Source organism: Rutilus rutilus (genome assembly GCF_951802725.1).
Source record: "Rutilus rutilus genome assembly, chromosome: 18".
Taxonomy (NCBI): Eukaryota; Metazoa; Chordata; class Actinopteri; order Cypriniformes; family Leuciscidae; genus Rutilus; species Rutilus rutilus.
The window spans coordinates 32,021,549-32,041,291 of NC_140231.1; the positions used below are offsets into that span (position 1 = coordinate 32,021,549).

The window sequence follows — 19,743 nt, forward strand, 5'->3', positions numbered from 1 at the left end:
AGGAAGGGAGCGGGCCTCAGAACAGGTGAAGAGCGGCGTCCTGGCAGAAAGCAGCCATACAGCCTGTTGGGCGCAGGCTCCTGGCACGCAGTCCACTCGACGAGCACCATCGTAGCGGGGCGCTGACCGTCGATGAAGGAGACTCCGAGAGAGAGGCTCACGGGGAAGCCGCCGGCGAGAGCTCTCTCGTCGAAGTTTCGGGTGGCCTCTGTGAACGGCGCTTTTTACGGCGCGGTCCAACAGGAGGCATCTGAGGGGCGGATTCAGCGGAAAACAAAGCCTGTCGAGCCCGCAGGGTCGAAAGAGGCAGTGCTTCGTCCTCACGGCAGCAGCCGTTGGCGAGCGCGTGGTCCGCATGGTCCCGGCCCAGGCAGGAAGTGGCGGTACCCGTCGCTGAGTGTGGCTCGACACGAGCCGCAGGACATGGTGGGCATTTATAAATGCCGGCTCTTTCAGAAGTAAACGTGTGTGTCGCAGCGGCGAACACACATGGAGCGAGAAAAGGATATGGGCGCCGGATAGCGCAGCAGGCACGGCGAGTGAAGGCAGCGATGGTAGCCGGCGTCCTCTAACTCGAGCTCGTCCCGCTGAAAAGCTTTTCGACGGCGCAGCTTCTTCTTCTCAGGAAGATCCAGCGATGTGAATCACACGCTGAAAGGAGACGAAATCATAGTGCAAACTGAGCGATGGGTATTTATAGGCTTAAGGCCCGTTCACACCAAGGACGATAACTATAAAGATAACGATAAAGATATAATTCTAAAAATCGTTCTCCATATTAAAGAATAACAGAGTTCACACCACAACTATAACGATAAAGATATGAGGAACGATATCGTTGGGATCACTTTCAGAACGATTTTTTTCCAGCTGTCGAACGATAAAACACTGACAGCCAATCAGAATCCACTCTAATTTAAAGGTCTCGCGCATTTAAAATGGATCTGGATCATCCGGGCGCGCGCGTGCTTAGAATAAAAAGACCATTATTGGTCGTTGGTGTGGACGCATATATAGTTATCTTTATCGTTATCTTTATGTTATTGTGCTTGGTGTGAACGGGCCTTTAGGCCACAAGCTGCCGCGCCTAGGTCTGCTGCTGTAGCAAATGCGTTTTAAATTATTCAAAATTAAGGATAATTTTCTGCTTCAGTATTCTCGAGAAAAAGGAGTTTTTCCCGTAGCATAAGCTAAACTTACGCAACACGAGAGTACTCTCGTAAGAGAACCAAGATTAGTAGTAATACAGTATGTTCTGATTCTCATGCAGCAATCACAAGCCTCGTAAGTAAGGGATAATGTAGCGCGAGGCTATAGCGAATACAACCCCGACAAGCTGATCAGAACCCCGACGCGAAGCGCTTATTACATGGCTACCTACCAAATAAATCAATAATTTGACACAATATATTGATTTAAAAAAGGAATTTATTTATTTAAAAACGATTGCTTCCGCTAAAGAAAATAGTCCGTTCCGTCTCTACGGTTAGAATCCTGCGTCCATAGCAACGCTCTGTTTTTCATGGCAACAGTGTGTTATACTTCGTAGCGGTCTGTTATCAAGAAATAATAAAAGACCTCATTCTACATTGGAATTCAACCAAGCCATGCAATAAGTGGAAATCATGGCAAGACATTATATATGAGATTCTTGCAAGTTTGTTAAGAATAAGTAGTGTAAGCTTAATGGTGTTCTTGTGGGTTCCTGCTGATGTGGGAGTGGAGGCTAATGAAGACGTTGATCAAATAAGTTAGCTAAGCAAGCTGTAAAACACACAGAGATAAAATATTCAAGTGACTCTGAGCAAAGAAGAGGTTAAAGGTAAAATTAAAGAATTCATAAACAACAAATGGCAAGAAGTATGGAACAGTGATAACAAGGGTAGACATATGTATAGTATACAGAAACAAGTAGGAAATGGAAGAAGTGTTTTTAGGAATAGAAAAGAAGATACAAGTATTTCTCACATTCAAATAGGGCACACTAGACTAAATCATTCTTTGAAAACATAAATGTAATTATTGTGATCAGGCAGAAACAATTGAACGTGTTTTAATAAAATGTACAAAATATGAAAAAGAAAGGTTAGAACATATGAAGGAAGTAAGAAACTTGGGTGTTGAATCTTGGAAAGCCTTTTGAAAGTGCATGCAGAACAAGATAAAATATATAGGCCTAGTGCTAATTTGAAATATATTAAAGCAATAGGAGTAGACTGGAGAATTTAAAGTAATTGGTTTAAAGTAATTGAAGTAATAATAATTAAAGTAATTGGCCTTTAATTATTTAAAGTAATACTTTAATTATTTAAAGTAATAATTAAAGTAATTTTTCTTCTTCTCCCCCACCCGTTTATTTAAGTTGTTATTTTCAACACGCTTAGTTCTTCACTCTCCAGTCCAGTTGGTGTCGATAATGCACCGAAAGTTGGTTTGCCAAACGCTATAAAACTCCATTGGAAGAAGAAGATGGTCGTCTAGAATGGCCACATTTGTTTTTTATTTCAATCACGTGATCTTGTTGTTGAGTCCAGTCCATCTTGGTTCATTCATGAAGAGAAAGAGATTCTCATCTGTTATTTACCGGACTGTGAGTACATTTATTTGATTATTTATTGAGAGAAATCTAAATCTGTCAACTTATACATGTCAATGAGCTCGACTAGCGCCTGATTCCCGAGCGAATGACTCGTAAGAGCCGGTTCATTTGAGTGAATCAAAAACACTTATAAACGAGCCGTAGCGGTTATTGAAATAATCTAACTCTGATATTATTAAACCCTAAAACACTTAACTCTAAAAATGAACCAATGTTGTACATTACATTGAAACTTAAGCTCTTTACTGACGTGACAACATGTAAAGATTGTTTGTTGTGTTATTTTATGTAATGGATAATTGAACATTGTAAACACAAGGTGTAACACAATATGAACAACAGAAGATTAGTTTATTTCAGACACGTTTAATCGATGTCTGATTACAGCAATAAACCCTCATCAATATTATTTTAATCTCTCTGAACTGAATTGAAGAATTGATGGTAACAGTGATGGAAATATAGAGCACATAGATAATAACACCACTTTTGAGAAATTAATGAGTAAAATACTTAAAGAAATTAGAATTATTTACAGTAGACAAACACAACACTCCTTTGATGTTAGTCATTATAAGTCTGGATGATGTTCTGTTGCAAGAAAGTGTTTGAAAAGAAATCTCACAAAAAAAAAAAAAAAAAGATCAATCTAGGTTAACCATATCTCATGAAAGTGCAAAAATAAGCTTAATGATATAGAAGTTAAAGTAAAAAAAACTGAAATAATGCAATTGTTTTTAAATTACTATTTGAGCAAAATACTTGCACCTGGATAATTGAGAGTGATTGTAAGTGTGATGATCATCTGCTAAATGAGCAACAACGACCACAATTCACTCCTTCAGTCAGTGAAGCTCCCACAGTCGTTCATGAGAGTTTAAATGCTGGGAATATTCCCATCTTCCCACAGGAGAAGAAGCAAGCAGGAGGAATTACTCCAGGAGAAACTACCTACATACTGTTGTAAAGATGGAGATTAAGGAAGAACCCTGCAGAATAAAAGATGAAGATACAGAGGAACAAATAGGTTGGTGTTTTCCTTCATTCTCTTTAATGACTGATGAGGAACAACTCACATAACAATGCATCTAAAACTAGATACTAGTAGACTCGATTGTAAACTAGATTTGTGCTAAATTGAGGCTCACTTACTGTGTATTAATTTTGTTCTCATTTGTCTTTCTTTAATTGAATTGTGGGAATTTAATTTGTTGATTTTAGACCCAAAGGAAGTGAAAGAAGACAAACCTAGTTTTAAAAATGAAAAAAAGGTTGTTTCAAGGACTGAAAAGCCTTTCAAACAAAAACGAGCTGGAAAAACTGAAGTCAAAGGATCTTTCACATGCACTCAGTGTGGAAATAGTTTCGTTCAGAAAGGAAGCTTGAAAGAGCACATGAGAATTCACACTGGAGAAAAACCGTTCACATGCTCTCAGTGTGGAAAGAGTTTCAATCGCAAGAGCTTTCTCAAAGAGCATCTGCGCTCTCACACTGGAGTGAAGTCGTTCAGCTGTGATCAGTGTGATAAAACATTTGTTTTTTCATCTAGCTTAAGAGAACACCTTAAAGTTCATGCTGGTGTGAAGCCTCAAAATTGTTCTTTTTGTGGAAAGAGTTTTTCACAACGTAAGTCTTTAAAAGAGCATGAACGTATTCATACTGGTGTAAGACCTTATTTGTGCTTTGACTGTGGGAAGACCTTCACTAGATCCAGCATCTTAAAGTCACACCAGAGAGTTCATACTGGAGAGAAACCGTACAAGTGCTCACACTGTGGAAAGAGTTTCTCTCACTTAAAATCCTTGAAAGCTCATGGGAGAATTCATACTGGAGAGTAACCATACAAGTGCTCACACTGTGGACAGAGTTTCTCTTAATCATCATTCTTGAAAGATCATGAAAGTTCACACTGGAGAGAAGCCGCATCAGTGCTCTTCATGTGGGAAAAGTTTCACCCAATAATCTAGTCTATGGAGTAAGAAAAAGCACTGTTATAATTTGATATTCAATAATTTGATATATGATAATTTGATATAGTGAAATCACTCAGAAACTGTACATTTTGAGACTTTGAGAAATAAAACGGAACGACTTATGTGACTAATTTTCCTGAAATCAAGTGTGTAGTATATATTTTTTTAAATAAAACTTGAAAATGGAAGAGATTATGAAATAAAGTGCATATGGTCTGTGTATGTGGTAATGCAACAGGGAAACTTTTCATTCAAGTTTCTCGGGGGAACACAAAACATTTGCGAGAGAGCGCAAAAGAATTGACTTATTATTTTCCCTCCCATCTCATAATTTCCCACCACCACGTCCCCTTAGCGGCTCTTTACTTTAGCACTGATAGCAGCTGTAAAACAGGTATTTTATTGCCACAGACACTGACCATATGTGCACTTCATTTAATCTTCTCTTAAATTTTAAATTTTTTGTTTTATTACTTTAGTTTATTCCCTTTAGTTTGTTTGTTTATTTGTCTATTTATTTATTATTTTTCCTCCCATCATATTTTTTTCATCCCATGTGCCTTAAGGGGCTCCATAGTAAAGTGATGAACTTGCACTAGATTTTAGTCGATGATAAGATAAAAAAAAAAAAAAAAAAAATTCTAGCTAAACAATTAACTTATTGCCTTGATTCTTGTTTAAGCAGATTCTTTGTAGTCTCATCATCAGAATAATTTTGTATATAAATGAATAGTTTACCCCAAAAATGTCCTGATTGTCCAAGATGTATAGGTGTTTCTTTCTTCAGCTGAAGAGAAATTAAGGATTTGGAAGGAAAACATTCCAGGATTTCATTTTGTTCTGTCTACTATGTCACACTTGACCTTTCCAACGTGCATACTTCACAGAAGACGTTTTGAATTAAACCAAGCTGGACCAAGGTATGTATTTGTAGTTACAAATTATAAACAAACATTCTTTTTTAAAATGACCAATCATTTGATTTTACTAGAGAAGACCCTTTTCAGCTAGGACATGTGGATTACTTTGAAGCTGCCTAAATTTGGATTTTGGACCGTCAGAAATGGTCTACGGTGAGCAGCGTTCACTCACAGTAGATGGAAAAAGATCCTAGAATGTTTTCCTCTAACACCTTAATTTCTTTTCGGCTGAATAAAGAAAGATTAATACATCTCGGATGGCCTGGGGGTGAGTAAATAATCAGTGGGTGAACTATTCCTTTAATGAAGTGAACATCAAACATCTGTGGTAACTCAGAATCAACTAACAATCACGCTGAGACATGGGATCTTCTGCTATTGTTACTTGTACTGCTTGCCACATGTTTAGCGTTGGCTTCTCTGTCAGCGGTGGGGGTTTCAGATGCGATGAATGGTTCATATATTTCATGTGCGATATATAGCAGGGAAATAGATAGGCTGACAGAAAAGATTTCAGAATTGGAGACACGCATCCAAACTGTAATCGAGGAGAGTAAGAATGCAAGGGCTTTAAATACGGCTTTGGATGTGACTAGCTTAGCTAGTACATTGTTCGGGTCTGGTTGCAGATCCCCTGCAGCAGTGTGACTGTGAGACGGCTCGATTTTTCGATTAAGCGTTTTTTAAATCGATTCTCAAACGCCACAAATCGTTTTTTTTTTTTTCATATTTATTTATCTATTACCCAAAAGCCAGTATTAGTTTTTCTCCAGTGTTCAAAAGTTTGCAAACTCAATTTTATAGTTAATGCTGTGAGATTTTGTTTGTTTTATCTTAATCATAAAATAACCTCAACTAGTGCTGCACGATTAATCATATCGCAATCGCGATCCCGATGTCAAGTCTACGCAAAATGCTGCGATTTTTATGAAATAAACAAATTTGGGCTGTTAATGCAATTAATGCAGCATCTGTTAATTTTTGTCATCCTTTGGCTAGTGTTACATAATCCCGCTCTTATTCGTGCAAATGTTTGTAAACCATTCATGCGCAACAAGACTAAAAAGAGCTCGCTGCCTGTGAATGTCCTGACTGTGACACACAGAAAGACTCACGCTGATATCGTGCGTGCGCACAAGACAGCAGAATACAGTTCTCTTTCGTGCTTGAACGAACAATAACACACACAATTATGCCAAAATGTCTTTTTTGTTGAGTATCTTCATAACAGTCTTATGATGAACGTGAAGAGTTGTGACTCGTGAGAGAATGAGGCGTGTGTGAGATCCACGTCTCTGACAGCAGCAGCTGGTCTTAAAGGGACAGTACACAGTAACCACTAATTATATCTGTCGCTAAAGTTAATCAAAGAACAAAGGGAACAGAGAAAAACACTCACTGCTCTTGACTAAAGAACTTTTGTAACTTTAATAAGGATTAGTCTATATATAATTTACAATTAATGCAGCGCAGACTGTTTGATAACTTTATTCAATTTCTGCATATGTCCTACCTGTTAGACAGGAAAGGCACAGGTAAATATGATTCTATTTTAGTGTACCTGAAATAAAAAGAGTTTAATATACAGGTTTGTAGCTCTTAATATCTTTTTATTAATTAACAACTTGTAAACTTATGTTCACTTTTATTTATTTTTTATATAAATATAGGATTTGTATTAAATATATATTCATTGAGTCGAATCGAAAATCGAAATCGAAAATCGAAATCGAATTGAATTTAGAGCTTGCGAATCGAAATTGAAACATTTGAATCGATACCCAGCCCTAATAGTCATGGGATAAAACAGCACGTCTATTCCTATTGAACCAATAAAGAGGTTTTCCCCACTCAGTGACACACCCACTCAGAAACCTGTTGAAAGTGCATTAGTTACTCGAAGTTACCTTGTATGGTGGCTCACACCTCATTATATAGTGCCTGTCGGTACACGATCCGTTCCACCTGCACGATCCGTTTCACGCATGCGCGTAATTACGTACGTTAAATAACAATGGGTTCTTATGGACGTATTTTGTTATTCTGTGCCGTGATGAAGACAGAAATATTATGTCGGTGCCTGTAACAGTTTTATACACTGCTGTCACGTTATTTGAGCTGTTTCTGGATGAAGGCAGACTGCTGACAGTGAGTCGTGTTGACAGAGTTCAGGGAAAACTTCCTAATGTCAAGTTTAAAATGAATACGCGCTTAAGGTGCGTTACAAAAACACACGCGCACTTCAGTTAGTGCGATTCAAGTGTTTACATGGTTAAAAACGGCGTACGCCACCTGTTTTAATACGATTATAGTTGATGCGATTATGAGCTTATCACATTATTAAGTATTGTGTTTACATGGTTAAAAACGGCGTACGCCACCTGTTTTAATACGATTATAGTTGATGCGATTATGAGCTTATCACATTATTAAGTATTGTGTTTACATGAGGTAAAGCATAATCGCAATATTGCTAAAATCCCATTATACGCATGCGTGGAACGGATCGTGCAGGTTGAACGGATCGTGTACCGACAGTGCCCGCTTCTCCTTAGTGTATTTAGGGACCATTCTTCCAGTCCCGCCACCTCTGGTGCAACGGGGCACAGCAGTTTCCAGTCTCTGCCCAGGAATGTTGCAGAACTGGGAGGCTCACTCCCTCTGAGGACCGTATTAGAGAAGTATGTTCGGTTGTCGCCTGCTGGCGAGCCTTTCAGGGCACTGGGCGTATTACTCAACCTACACGAGAGGTCAGTTTCGAGGGGCTGATATCGCTTTAGACTATTTGGCAGTGTGGCAATTTCTGACAATTGTGTCTCTGTGGGTTTTGCAATTTAAGAGGGGCTGATGCCGAGGTGCTCAGGCTTAGGAGGGCAGACCCCTCCGGAAAAGGCTCACACCTCCTTATACAGTGCCTGTTTATCCTCGGTGCCCTCAGGGGATCGTTCTGTCAACCCCTCCACTGTTGGTTTCCCATAAGGTTAACCTCTCAGTGTCTGCCCGGGGATGTTGCACTGGGAGGCTCGAATCATCTGAGGAGGTTACTAGAGGAGCCAGCCCGGATGTTCCCTGCCAGTTATCCACTTCAGGGCGCTGATGTGACTAGCAATACACCAGAGGCCAGTCTCGAGAGTAGATCCTCTGGCGTCATCTGGCAGCGTCATCTCTCAGTGAGTCCTGCAGCTGAAAGAGGCTACATAATTAAATCTGGTTCTGGCTCTGGTAATAGAACAAGACATTGTAACTGTCCTGGGGAAGGAGGCCATAGAGTGTGTTCCTCCACCCAAGAGAGATTCTGCGTTCTACAGCCGGTACTTTATCGTTCCGAAAAAAAGGATGAGGGTTGCGTCCGATCATAGATCTCCAAACTAAATCTATGGTTAAAACTTTCAAATTCGTTTCTTAAATCAGATCCAAGGACTGGCTTGTCAATATAGATCTCTAAGACGCATACTTCCTCGTATCCATCCTTCCACAACACAGGAAGTCTCTGAGGTTTGCTTTCAGGATTGATAGAATGTGTAGATGCAGCTCTAGCTCCGCGGCGACTTCAGGGCATTCGCATATTAAACTATACATCAACGATTGATTGATATTAGCTCAATCAGAGCAGTTGGCGATTTTGCATCGAGATGCTATCCTCGTCCATATGAAAGAGTTGGGGTTAAGGCTGAATGCCAAGAAGTGTGTGCTTTCTCTGACACAGAGGACCACTTTTCCAGGCATGGTGTGGGATTTGCAGAGGATTCAGGCACGTCTATCTCCTGCCCATATCGTTTTCGATCCTCGCAACCATAAACACGATGAAGCTAGGCTAGTCACTTACTGTCAAACAGTTTCAGAGACTGTTGGGTGTGATGGCAGCAGTGTCCAACGTGATGCCTTTTGGCCTGCTGTGTCTTCGTACCTTGGTGGTGTAGAATAAACATTGGTTCTTGTCCCAGGGTCCATCCCTGCTGGGAGCTACTTGTCATCATCTTTCCTGGCATATACATTTCCTGGAGATAATGACTGTCTTTCTTAAATACCTGTTTTATAGCTGCCATCTAGTGGCCTCTGTGATGAACCATATCTCATGTAAGAGCAACACAAAAATCAGCTACAGTTGTGGTCATAAGTTTACATATCCTTTGCAGAATTTGGAAAATGTTAATAACTTAAAAAAAAAGAGATCATAAATAGTAATTTTGTTTTTTTATTCAGTATTTAACAGTGGACAGTTTAACTGCTCAGGACAAACAAGCGCCTCATGAATAATTATCACAAAACAAAAACAGTCGTTGATCCTCCAGGTAACGACACAATATGAAGATTCAAGTGAATGCGAACTCTTGAATTGGGTCATATGTGTAAATTCAGTAATCAGGGAATTGTTTCTAAACGAATGTTTTGATGAAAACACTGAAAACATGATAACTGAGAGCGAATGTAAGTGTGATGATCATCTGCTAAATGAGCAACAACGACCACAATTCACTCCTTCAGTCAGTGAAGCTCCCACAGCCGTTCATGAGAGTTTAAATGCTGGGGAATATTCCCATCTTCCCACAGGAGAAGAAGAAGCAAGCAGGAGGAATTACTCCAGGAGAAACTACGGACATACTATTGTAAAGATGGAGATTAAGGAAGAACCCTGCAGAATAAAAGATGAAGATACAGAGGAACAAACAGGTTGGTGTCCATTCTTGACGCTGGACATCAAGACTACAAGACTTAAGACTACCATTAAGACTAAAATAACATTAACTAGGAACAGATATGAAAATACAGAGATCAGTTTGGCAAAATACATTTATAGTCACAGAAGATGTATTGTAGATGCATTTCTTGTATTTTCATGTCTTATAGTTTGGTATTTTAAGATGAGTTAGGGGAAATTTATCTTTCAGTGTTAAAGTAGTTGCCAAGATTTTATGACATATTATAATTGCAGGAGTACTTTTAGCACCTGATAAATAACCTAAAATAAAATACCTGAGCATGGTTGCTTTCTTTTATTTCAATCTTGAATTGTCTAATTTAACATGTTTTAGGTCTGATGGAACAAAGTGAAGCGGAGGAGAAACTCCATCAGTTTCAGAAACCTCAACAAAACACTCAAAGAGGAGGAGAGAAATGTTCTTTCATCTGCTCTCAGTGTGGAAGGAGCTTCACAGCTAAATCAAGCTTGAAGATGCACATGAGAATCCACACCGGAGAGAAACCCTTCACATGCCATCAGTGTGGAAAGAGCTTCCCATGGGCAACTAGTCTCCAAAATCATCTGCTGTTTCACTCAGGAAAAAGATCATTCCGCTGTGATCAGTGTGACAAGACATTTGTTTTGGAAGTGCACCTGAAAAGACACATGAACATGCATGCAAATGTGAAGCCTCATGCGTGTTCTGTGTGTGGAAAGAGTTTTTCATTACGGGATCATTTAAAAAAGCATGAGCTTATTCATACTGGTGTTAAACCGTATATGTGCATTGACTGTGGAAAGTCCTTTACTGGATCCAGCGACTTAAAAACACACCAGAGAGTTCATACTGGAGAGAAACCGTACAAGTGCTCACACTGTGAAAAGAGTTTCGCTCTGTCAGGATCCTTAAAAGATCATGAGAGAGTTCATACTGGAGAGAAACCGTACAAGTGTTCACACTGTGGACAGAGTTTCACCCAATCATCTGGTCTATGGACTCATGAGAAAAAGCATTGTCTAAAGTTGTCTAAGTGAGCAAAGTTCACATTCAGGTCCATCACTTACAAGTAAATAATCTGATATTCAGATTTGGCAAAAGCTGTAATTTTAACAGTGACTACATTTAAGTGTGTCATTTGCTAAAATTAGAGATGAAATTTGATCTGCCAAAGGTCAAAGTAACAGTTCAGAAAACTAGTGTGTTGCTGTAAAACGCCGCAGTTTATGAAGGGAATTATTTTATGTTGAAGAGTTGCATGAATTACATTAATTGTGCATATGGGAATTTGTGAATCAATGGCAAATTTAGTCCATGAAATCATCATCCACAATATGAACAAATCAATATCATGATTTTTTTTTTTAGTACAGCTGTTTAGAGGCTGAAGCATTGAGAACATATTCAAGAGACTTTCTTGCATTGAGATCACACAGAAACTCTGTACATTTTAGACTATGAGAAATAAAAACGTATTTAATTAATGGACTTATCTGTTTACCTGAAATCAAGGGGTTAAACGTTGTAACTCTGATCAAGTGTTTATTCATTTTTTTTTTTTAAACCAAAACTACACCAGATGTTTTTCAATTTATATTTAAAGAGGTGTATACAATTAAGATCAAATAAAATATCCTCAGGGTCTGTGACAAATACCTGTTTTACAGCTGCTATCAAGTGTATAGAGATCAACTAACTTTTACTTGAATTTTGGTCAATGATAAGATAAACCCCAATGTGGCATTAGTAGTTATTAAAATAACTTTTTTCAGAAATATATTCTTTCTGAAAAAAATCTGTGACATGGCAGCCGTCGACTGAGTCAGCCCTGCAAACCTGGGAATAAAACCAAAATATAGTGTAAATATACTCCTCCTCATCACTGTCACATATCTTTCAGATGGACATGCCTTCCACTCGAAAGTGGTGGTGTCGTCTTCGGATGGAGCGCTTCAAAATAGAAGGGTATGATGACATCACTAAACAATATATGTATATTAATTTCTGTAACACTTGCTGGTTTTAATACCTTGTGCTGTTTTTTTATTAAAAAAAAAATTATGTTATCATCTAGTTGATTGTTCATTTTGTGCCTTGGCTCATTTATCAAAATCACCATGTTCACCAGATAAGTGTAATGACTGTCAGCCATCATCCATTTAGCTATGTAAGGTAAATAGGAAATGTTTACAACAGTTGCTTTGCACTGTATGCAGATGAAACTATATGGTACCATGGTCACAATTGTTTATAGGTAGTGCATTCATTTTGGTGAACAAACAGACTGGAACTATCTGTGCTTTAAACTGATTTAAACCACACCTTCCAGTCAATCAGACATTTGTGTATGCTTTTGCTTATGCGGCACTTTAGATTAATCTTCTTAATGTTTGAAAGGCATGGTCAGCGGTTTGCCTTCTGGACTGATGAAGAATCTTGGTCCAAGGAACTCTTTAGCCTGTCTACAGAGTGCCAAGACAGAGTGCTATCTCTGAGAAAGTCCCAGCCCACATGGAGGCTGTCGACCGCACTGCAGAAGAAAAGTGACTGGTGGACTTCATTGTATAAAGTTACAGGGATCTGAGGAGCATTTGGTGGTACTTTAACAATGTTCACGTTCATCTTTACAGACTAACTCATAGTCAGTGTTGGGAAAGTTCACTTTCTACATGAACTAGTTCAAAGTTCAGTTCACAGTTCCAAAAATGAACTAGTTCATAGTTCTTTTTTTCCATGTTGCTGCGAGATATTATTTTTCAAAATGATTGCCACAGCCCATATTGAACCACATACAATTATTTTATCAGTTTTAACACTGAAGCTATGCGTCAGATTTTATACATCCTCACCGACCTTGTCATAAAACCCGTTTAAATGATCATACGACGCCTCCTTGCTGCTTTTTGTTTTGATTTATAACGTAAGTGATGAGTCGTTCATGAACGATCCATTGCGTCTGTCACGTGACAAATGAACGAAAGACTCGGAAGGTAAAGTAGGAATTATTTATGTTCCCTGTAAACGATATTTGACTGCATTATAATGATTTGATATATATATCAAGATTGCGTAGGTAGATGTGTTCTTGGAATTTGCCAGTTAATAGTATAACATTTAAAGCCCCTTAAATGAACGAAATGACTCCAAAAAAGATTTGTTCATTTTGATGAACGAGATCGAACAAGAGAGTCAGTAGACACTGGTGGCTGCGGTTCTCTCGTACTGCGTAAGTCTTACGCTATGGGGAAAATCTCTTTTCCGCGAGATACTGAAGCCAAAAAATTATCCTTAATTTTGAAATAATGTAAAACGCGTTGCGGCAGCATGCAGACACAGGCGAGACGGCTCATTGGCTGCTCTGCAGCAACTGCAGCAGCCTATCGATAAGGCCCTATCGAACCCTCCAATGGGGGCGCTTCGCGCCCACTACGTCACGTCCCGCCGAAACGGGCGTGGCCTTGGGCTATAAATATAGCTTCGAGAGGCTGGTTAGCTGATTTTTATCTCTTCAGCGGAGCATTCGCATCGCTGGATCCAGAGAGAAGAAGCCGCGCCATCAGAAAAAGCCTTTTCAGCGGGACGAGCCACTGCATCTGAAGCCGCTGGCCGCGCCGCCTTCAGTCGCCGTTCCTGCTGCGCTATCCGGCGTTATATCCTTTTCTCCTCTACTGTGTTTTGTGTGTGTGTGTGTGTGTTCGCCGCCGCGACACACACTCTCATTGCACTAAAAGAGCCGGGCGTCTTTTTCAAGATGTCCCTTTCCTGTGGCTCGTGCCGAGCCCCACTCAGCGACGGGGACCGCCATGTCATCGCGTTTCCCGCCTGGGTGAGAAACATGCAGCTCTCGCGAGCTGATGCCCGTGGCGACTCTGAGGACTCGCCTGGCATCTTTCGATGCAAACTGCGCCGCTCACATGGGATGTCAGAAGCGGACGGTCACGCGGCCAGCTCTCTTTACGTCATAGGAGAGCTTCCCCGCCCCCGCGCTTAGTTCGCGCGCGTCACTCACCAGCGAAAGGAGAAAAGAGTGTTTTAGTCCCGCTGAGGCTGGACCAATCTCCATTTCTCATACATTTCTCAGTTCCCTCCTAAGTTCAGGCGACTGGAAATGTCAATATTGCAGTGAACGAGCCTGTTGTAATACACGCACGCCTTCAAACGAACGCCGTCACAAGACATGATGACGCTCTCTGAATGGATGTTTTTCCTTCAAAGGGGCTAGTTTTTCTTTACGTTAAAGAAAGCTACCCCGCCCCTCGCGTGCGTCACTCATCGGCGGAAGGAGAAAGGAGAGTGTATTAGTCCCGCTGAGGCCGGACCAACCTCCATTTCTCACACATTTCTCAGTCCCCTCCTAAGTTCAGGCGACTGGTAATATCAATATTGCAGTAAACGAGCCTGTTATAATGCATGCACGCAATCAAATGCCGTCACAAGACAAGATGACGCTATCGGGTAAAGCCCGAGGCAAAGTCTTCCTAGCCCACCTAGGAAAACGATGGTGTTCAAGTCCCGCGGCGGCCAGACTTCCACCAAAACTTCTCGCTCGTTCAGTTCCAGAAAATGCGACTGTTCCAGTGTATTTTGCAGAAAACAAGCCGGTACCACAGCCCGTTTGCCTGCACACAAACGCCGTTTTTACGTCGGCCCAGATAAATCTCTTAAAGAGTGTATTTCTGGTATTCCGGCCACAGCCGATGGTGTTATGAGTGTAGTAAAATGCCCACGCCCAGTGCTCATTCCTACACATAAGCACAGCCCGCCACATTTCAGGGCTCGCACACATGAAATCGACTCATGTCGATTGCGCACTAAATGTAGTGAATGTGCCCACGACCCAGTGCCCACAAACACTACACACTGCATGTCTCTCGGTTTCTGTAAAAACGAAACCAACACAGATACAGTCAGCTCAAGCCGACGGTGTTTTCAGTGTAGTAAATGTGCCCGCTGTCCCGCGCCCACATTCACTCACAGTCATGACGAGCCCCACGGGTTCCCCCCCGCTTGCTCTCTCTCAGCTACCCGCCATAAGAGAGTCGAGCGCGGGCAGGCTGCCTGCTGTCATCAGCGCGCCCCCCGCCTCGAACGCTGCAAGCGTGGCGTCTGTTACAGCATACCGAAGCTCTCCGGCCGTCACTATGTCACGGCCAGAGCCCAGATCTCATTCAACCCCTAGCTATTCATGCAAATGCGTGGGCAAAGCTTCCCGGGGTATCAGAATGGTTGCTGAACATTATAGAAAGAGGCTATTCGCAACAGTTCGCTCGACGCCCCCGCCGTAGCGCGGCGCGAATCGAAACCACGGTGGAAAAGGAAGTAGCACATATACTTCGAAATGAAATTGCGAAACTGTTGAGTTTAGAGCCTTTATCTCAGAGCCTTTATCTCAAGCTCAGAGCGAAGGGGGTCTGTACAGCAGATATTTTCTGGTACCGAAAAAAGACGGGGGTCTCAGACCCATTCTAGATCTAAGACGGCTGAACAAAGCGCTTTCAAAACGCCGGTTCAGAATGCTCACAACCAGGAAAATCCCTTCGCAAATTCGCCAGGGGGACTGGTTTGTGTCAATAGATCTGAAGGACGCGTATTTCCAAATACAAATAGCGTCACGTCACAGGCGATTTTTGAGATTCGCCTTCGAGGGCCAGGCATATCAATACACAGTCCTACCGTTTGGCCTGTCCCTAGCACCCCGTACATTCACGATGTGCATGGACGCGGCCCTCGCTCCCCTGAAACTTCGGCCAGAAGACAAAACCGTATTATATGTAGGGTCTCAGAGAGTTGATGGGGCAAGTGAGTTGTTTTATGCTCCTGTAACAGTTTGCGACCGTTACACCTTAAAGGGGTTACTGGATTCTGGTAGTATGGCCTGCACGCTTAGTGAAGAGGGTGAGTCCAAGCTGCAAGCTGATGGTCTTCTTCCACATGCTCAAGTGATTGCAAGTAATGTGGTTCTGGTTGGCTGTGGTGGCCTTATGATTCAGCCGAAGTATACATACGACTTGGAGATTCTTGTGGTGCCTGGACAAAGAGATGGGTTCATAATTGGAAGCAATGTGATCAAATGTGTTGTGCAGAAGATGAAATTGCATGACAGGTACTGGGAGCTGGTTTCCTGCAATAACAGTAATCCTGAGTGTGAGCAATTCCTTGAGCTGTTGAGCTGCATCTCCCGATGGTCTGGGCCTCAACAGCCTGATAAAGTTGGCACTGTGAAACTCTGTCAGGCAATCACTCTGCTTCCCAAATGTGAGTATCTTGTTTGGGGCAAATTGCCAGCTAATGTGCCTGTTTCCCCAGGAAGTACTGTAATTGTTGAGCCGACCACTGCACGTTCAGCTCCTAAAAACATTCTTGTCGGACGAGTAGTAACACCGATGTGGGGTGATCGATGGGTGCCAATGAAGATTCTGAACCCTAACCCAATATCAGTGTCCCTTCGCCGTAACACTAAATTGGCTGTTGTTTCTTCCTGTCTAGCTGTGGAGGATTTCACTGTCATGCAGGGTCTGAGCAGAACCCATTGTGATGTTCCTGATTCAAATCCCCTCATACCTGACTCGTCCTTTAATCCGGCACAGTTGCTGAAGGATCTTGGTCTGAGGGACATTGATGGATGTGAGGTCGATGTGGAAGGGGAAATTTGCGGCTCTTCTTGATTAGCTGGATTGTGGAGAGGCGAGGGATTTTGTGCACAGGATCCATCTTTATGATGAGTGCCCATTCCGTCTGCCCTATCGCCGCACCCCACCTGCCCACTATCAAAAATTGAGAGAAGTGTTATCATAGATGGAGGAGAAAGGCATAATCAGCAAATCTGTCAATGAGTATGCATCACCCTTAGTGATGGTCTGGAAAGAAGATCTGAGGGTCTGCACCGATTTTCATTGGCTCAATGCTAAAACCTTTAAGGACGCCCACCCTCTGCCCCATCAAGCTGACTGTCTCGTAGCCTTGGGTGGTAATGCCCTTTTCAGCACCATGGACTTAACTTCAGGATTTTACAACATCCCACTCCATGTGTCTGACCGACGATACACTGCCTTCACAACACCAATGGGCTTGTATGAGTATAATCGTCTTCCTCAAGGCCTTTGCAATAGCCCCGCGTCTTTCATGCGCATGATGCTCAGCATTTTTGGAGACCTTAACTTTTCCAGTCTTCTCTGCTATCTTGATGACTTATTGGTCATTGCACCTTCTGAAGAGGAGGCACTGAAGCGGTTGGAGATCGTGTTTTCTCGATTGAGAACCAGCAACCTGAAGCTAGCACCTAAAAAGTGACACTTTCTGAGAAAATCCGTAAGGTTCCTGGGCCATGTGATAGATGGTACTGGTGTTTCAGTTGATGAGAAGAAAGTTAAAGTCATCTCTGCTTTTCAGAAGGAGGACTTAATGAAGGAAAACGGAACCACACCTTCACAAAAGAAGATCAGATCGTTTCTTGGTATGGTCCTGTACTACCAATCCTTTATTCCAAGTTGCTCACGTATAGCCAAACCCTTATTCAACTTAACAGCTGGCCAGAAATGCTCAGTGAAAGCTGCTGGTAGTCACAAGAAAGCAGGCACTTTTCGGGAGTTGACACCCCAGGACTGGACCCCTGACTGTGATGTGGCATTTGAAGAGCTAAAAAGGGCCCTTGTTGACAGTGTGGTGCTGGCTCATCCTGATTTTGAGCGTCCTTTTCTTCTCTGTACTGACGCCTCACTGGATGGCATAGGTACAGTACTCTCTCAGATCCCTGCTGGTGAGGAAAAGGCAAGACCAATAGCGTTTGCTAGCAAGGCTTTGAGCCGCAGCCAAACAAAATATCCTGCACACAGACTGGAATTCTTAGCTCTGAAGTGGGCGGTGTGCGACAAGTTCAGTCACTGGCTTAAGGGCCATGAGTTTACTGTGTGGACGGATAATAATCCGCTGACATAAATTATGACCAAGCCAAAGTTGGATACATGTGAGCAGCGCTGGGTCTCGAAACTTGCTCCATATTCTTTTGAGATCAAATACGTTCCTGGAAAACTCAACGTGGTGGCGGATGCGCTCAGTAGGGATCCATTTGTCAGGCCAGTGAGTCAGCGGCTTTTGTCCGAGCCTTATTCCGAATTGTTGCGACAAGTACACATTGTAGAGGATGGAAATGTGCAAGAGGTGTTCCGTCTTACCTGCCAACCGCAAACATTAGGGACAGGATCACTTGATGTTGGGCTGGATACATCAATGTCTGCTGATGCTGTGTCTTCCATTTTGTCCTCCTGTGATGAATGGGAAAGAGGAACTGAATGTAGAGCTACATCGGCTGCAGAAGATCTGAACTCTTTAATCAGTGGAGACGAGGAAGTGTTTCATTCTCTTTCACTGATAGATTTGCAAAAAACATCAGCACAAAGACCCTGGCTGCATTCCAAACCGCATACTTCCCTACTATTTAGTATGGGAAAAAGAGTAGGCGAGCGAAAAAGTATGTACGAATCCAAAAGAGTAGGTGAGAATTACCTGGGTGACGTACTAATTATCGTGAGATTCGGACTTAAGTGCGTTCGAATATGCCTACTTTCCTACTATATAGTAGGCGAAAACAGTACGTGAAGGAAGCAGTACGTTCGAAACATCAGTATTCATAAAAGAGTAGGCGAGAAGTTCCCGGATGGCTTACTGCTTTCGGACAGATTTTTGAGTGCTCAACCGATGGATACTCTTCTATCCCAGGAGGCCACGCAAGAGGATACGTCATTATCAAACATCGCAGAGATTGGCGACGCGGGTGCTTTCAAATGTGAGTAAACACAGTTCCTTTTGTTAAAATTGCATGTGTTGAACTACTGTAGAGTAAACTGTTGAATTGTTGAAGGTGTAAGACGTTACACAGTATAGTATACAGTAGTTGTGATTTTGCTGTAAAAACACGTTTTATTATGTATAACGTTAGCTAACAGGGGAGCTCCAGTAAAGACACGTAAGTTACGTCTCTAAAGTGGATTTACATAAACCATATACATCTTAAAGACGCTTATTTTAAATGTCTATTTACATCTGACAGGAAAATCTTGAAATATCACAACATGAAATAGACATCTGAGTGATGAATGTGTGCTATTATGTAGAACAAATCTATAAAGTAACTAACGTTAAACATAAGTTATCTATTTTATTTGTCCATTAGTAGTTGATAAATTCAGGAACATTTATGTTGGATAAAAAGTTAAAACAACCTCAACATGTAAATGTAGTGTTGAGTTCATAAATCACAGAGGACAGATGAACAGATGTGTGTTTATCTGGTGGAGAGTGGCTCATGAAGGCTTTGAGTGAGTATACTACAGAAATGAATAACAACTATTTAAATCTTAAGTTGTAGTTTATTTTAATTATTGTAATTTCAAACAGAGCTATTACAGCACCTTTCTGATTCTTGATTTCTGTGCATTTGCTGCACAGCTTTTGTGGTGGAGCAGGACCTGCAAGGAAAGATGATGGCGGCATTTGTGGAAAAAAAGCGTTTTTGTCTTCTAAATAATACTGAAATCAAATGACATTGTGCGGTTAAAATTACTGCTTTTGTGTTA

General features: G+C 41.5%; 1 protein-coding gene across 3 annotated transcripts; it reads left to right on the top strand.

Moving 5' to 3' along the window:
* Positions 1-2,458: 2,458 nt before the first annotated feature.
* LOC311276693 (uncharacterized protein) lies at positions 2,459-12,199 on the top strand. 3 transcript variants are annotated; one of them, XM_084386536.1, is made up of 4 exons: positions 2,475-2,590; positions 3,510-3,626; positions 10,044-10,163; positions 10,526-12,199. In XM_084386536.1, exons 2-4 carry the CDS (start codon positions 3,569-3,571, stop codon positions 11,206-11,208), a joined length of 861 nt encoding a protein of 286 aa, XP_084242662.1. In that variant the 5' UTR covers positions 2,475-2,590; positions 3,510-3,568; the 3' UTR covers positions 11,209-12,199. The 3 variants fall into 3 exon arrangements, 2 of the variants coding, with proteins under 2 accessions (XP_084242662.1, XP_084242661.1); XR_014625117.1 differs by lacking the exons at positions 10,044-10,163; positions 10,526-12,199 and adding an exon at positions 3,821-5,113 and having other exon boundaries at positions 2,459-2,590; XM_084386535.1 differs by lacking the exons at positions 2,475-2,590; positions 3,510-3,626 and having other exon boundaries at positions 7,903-10,163.
* The last annotated feature ends 7,544 nt before the right edge of the window (positions 12,200-19,743 follow it).

Coding starts and splice junctions, on each gene's coding strand:
- LOC311276693 (XM_084386535.1), top strand. CDS start 9,902: ATGATAACTGAGAGCGAATGTAAGTGTGATGATCATCTGCTAAATGAG. Junction 10,164..10,525: donor AGATACAGAGGAACAAACAG/GTTGGTGTCCAT, acceptor AACATGTTTTAG/GTCTGATGGAACAAAGTGAA.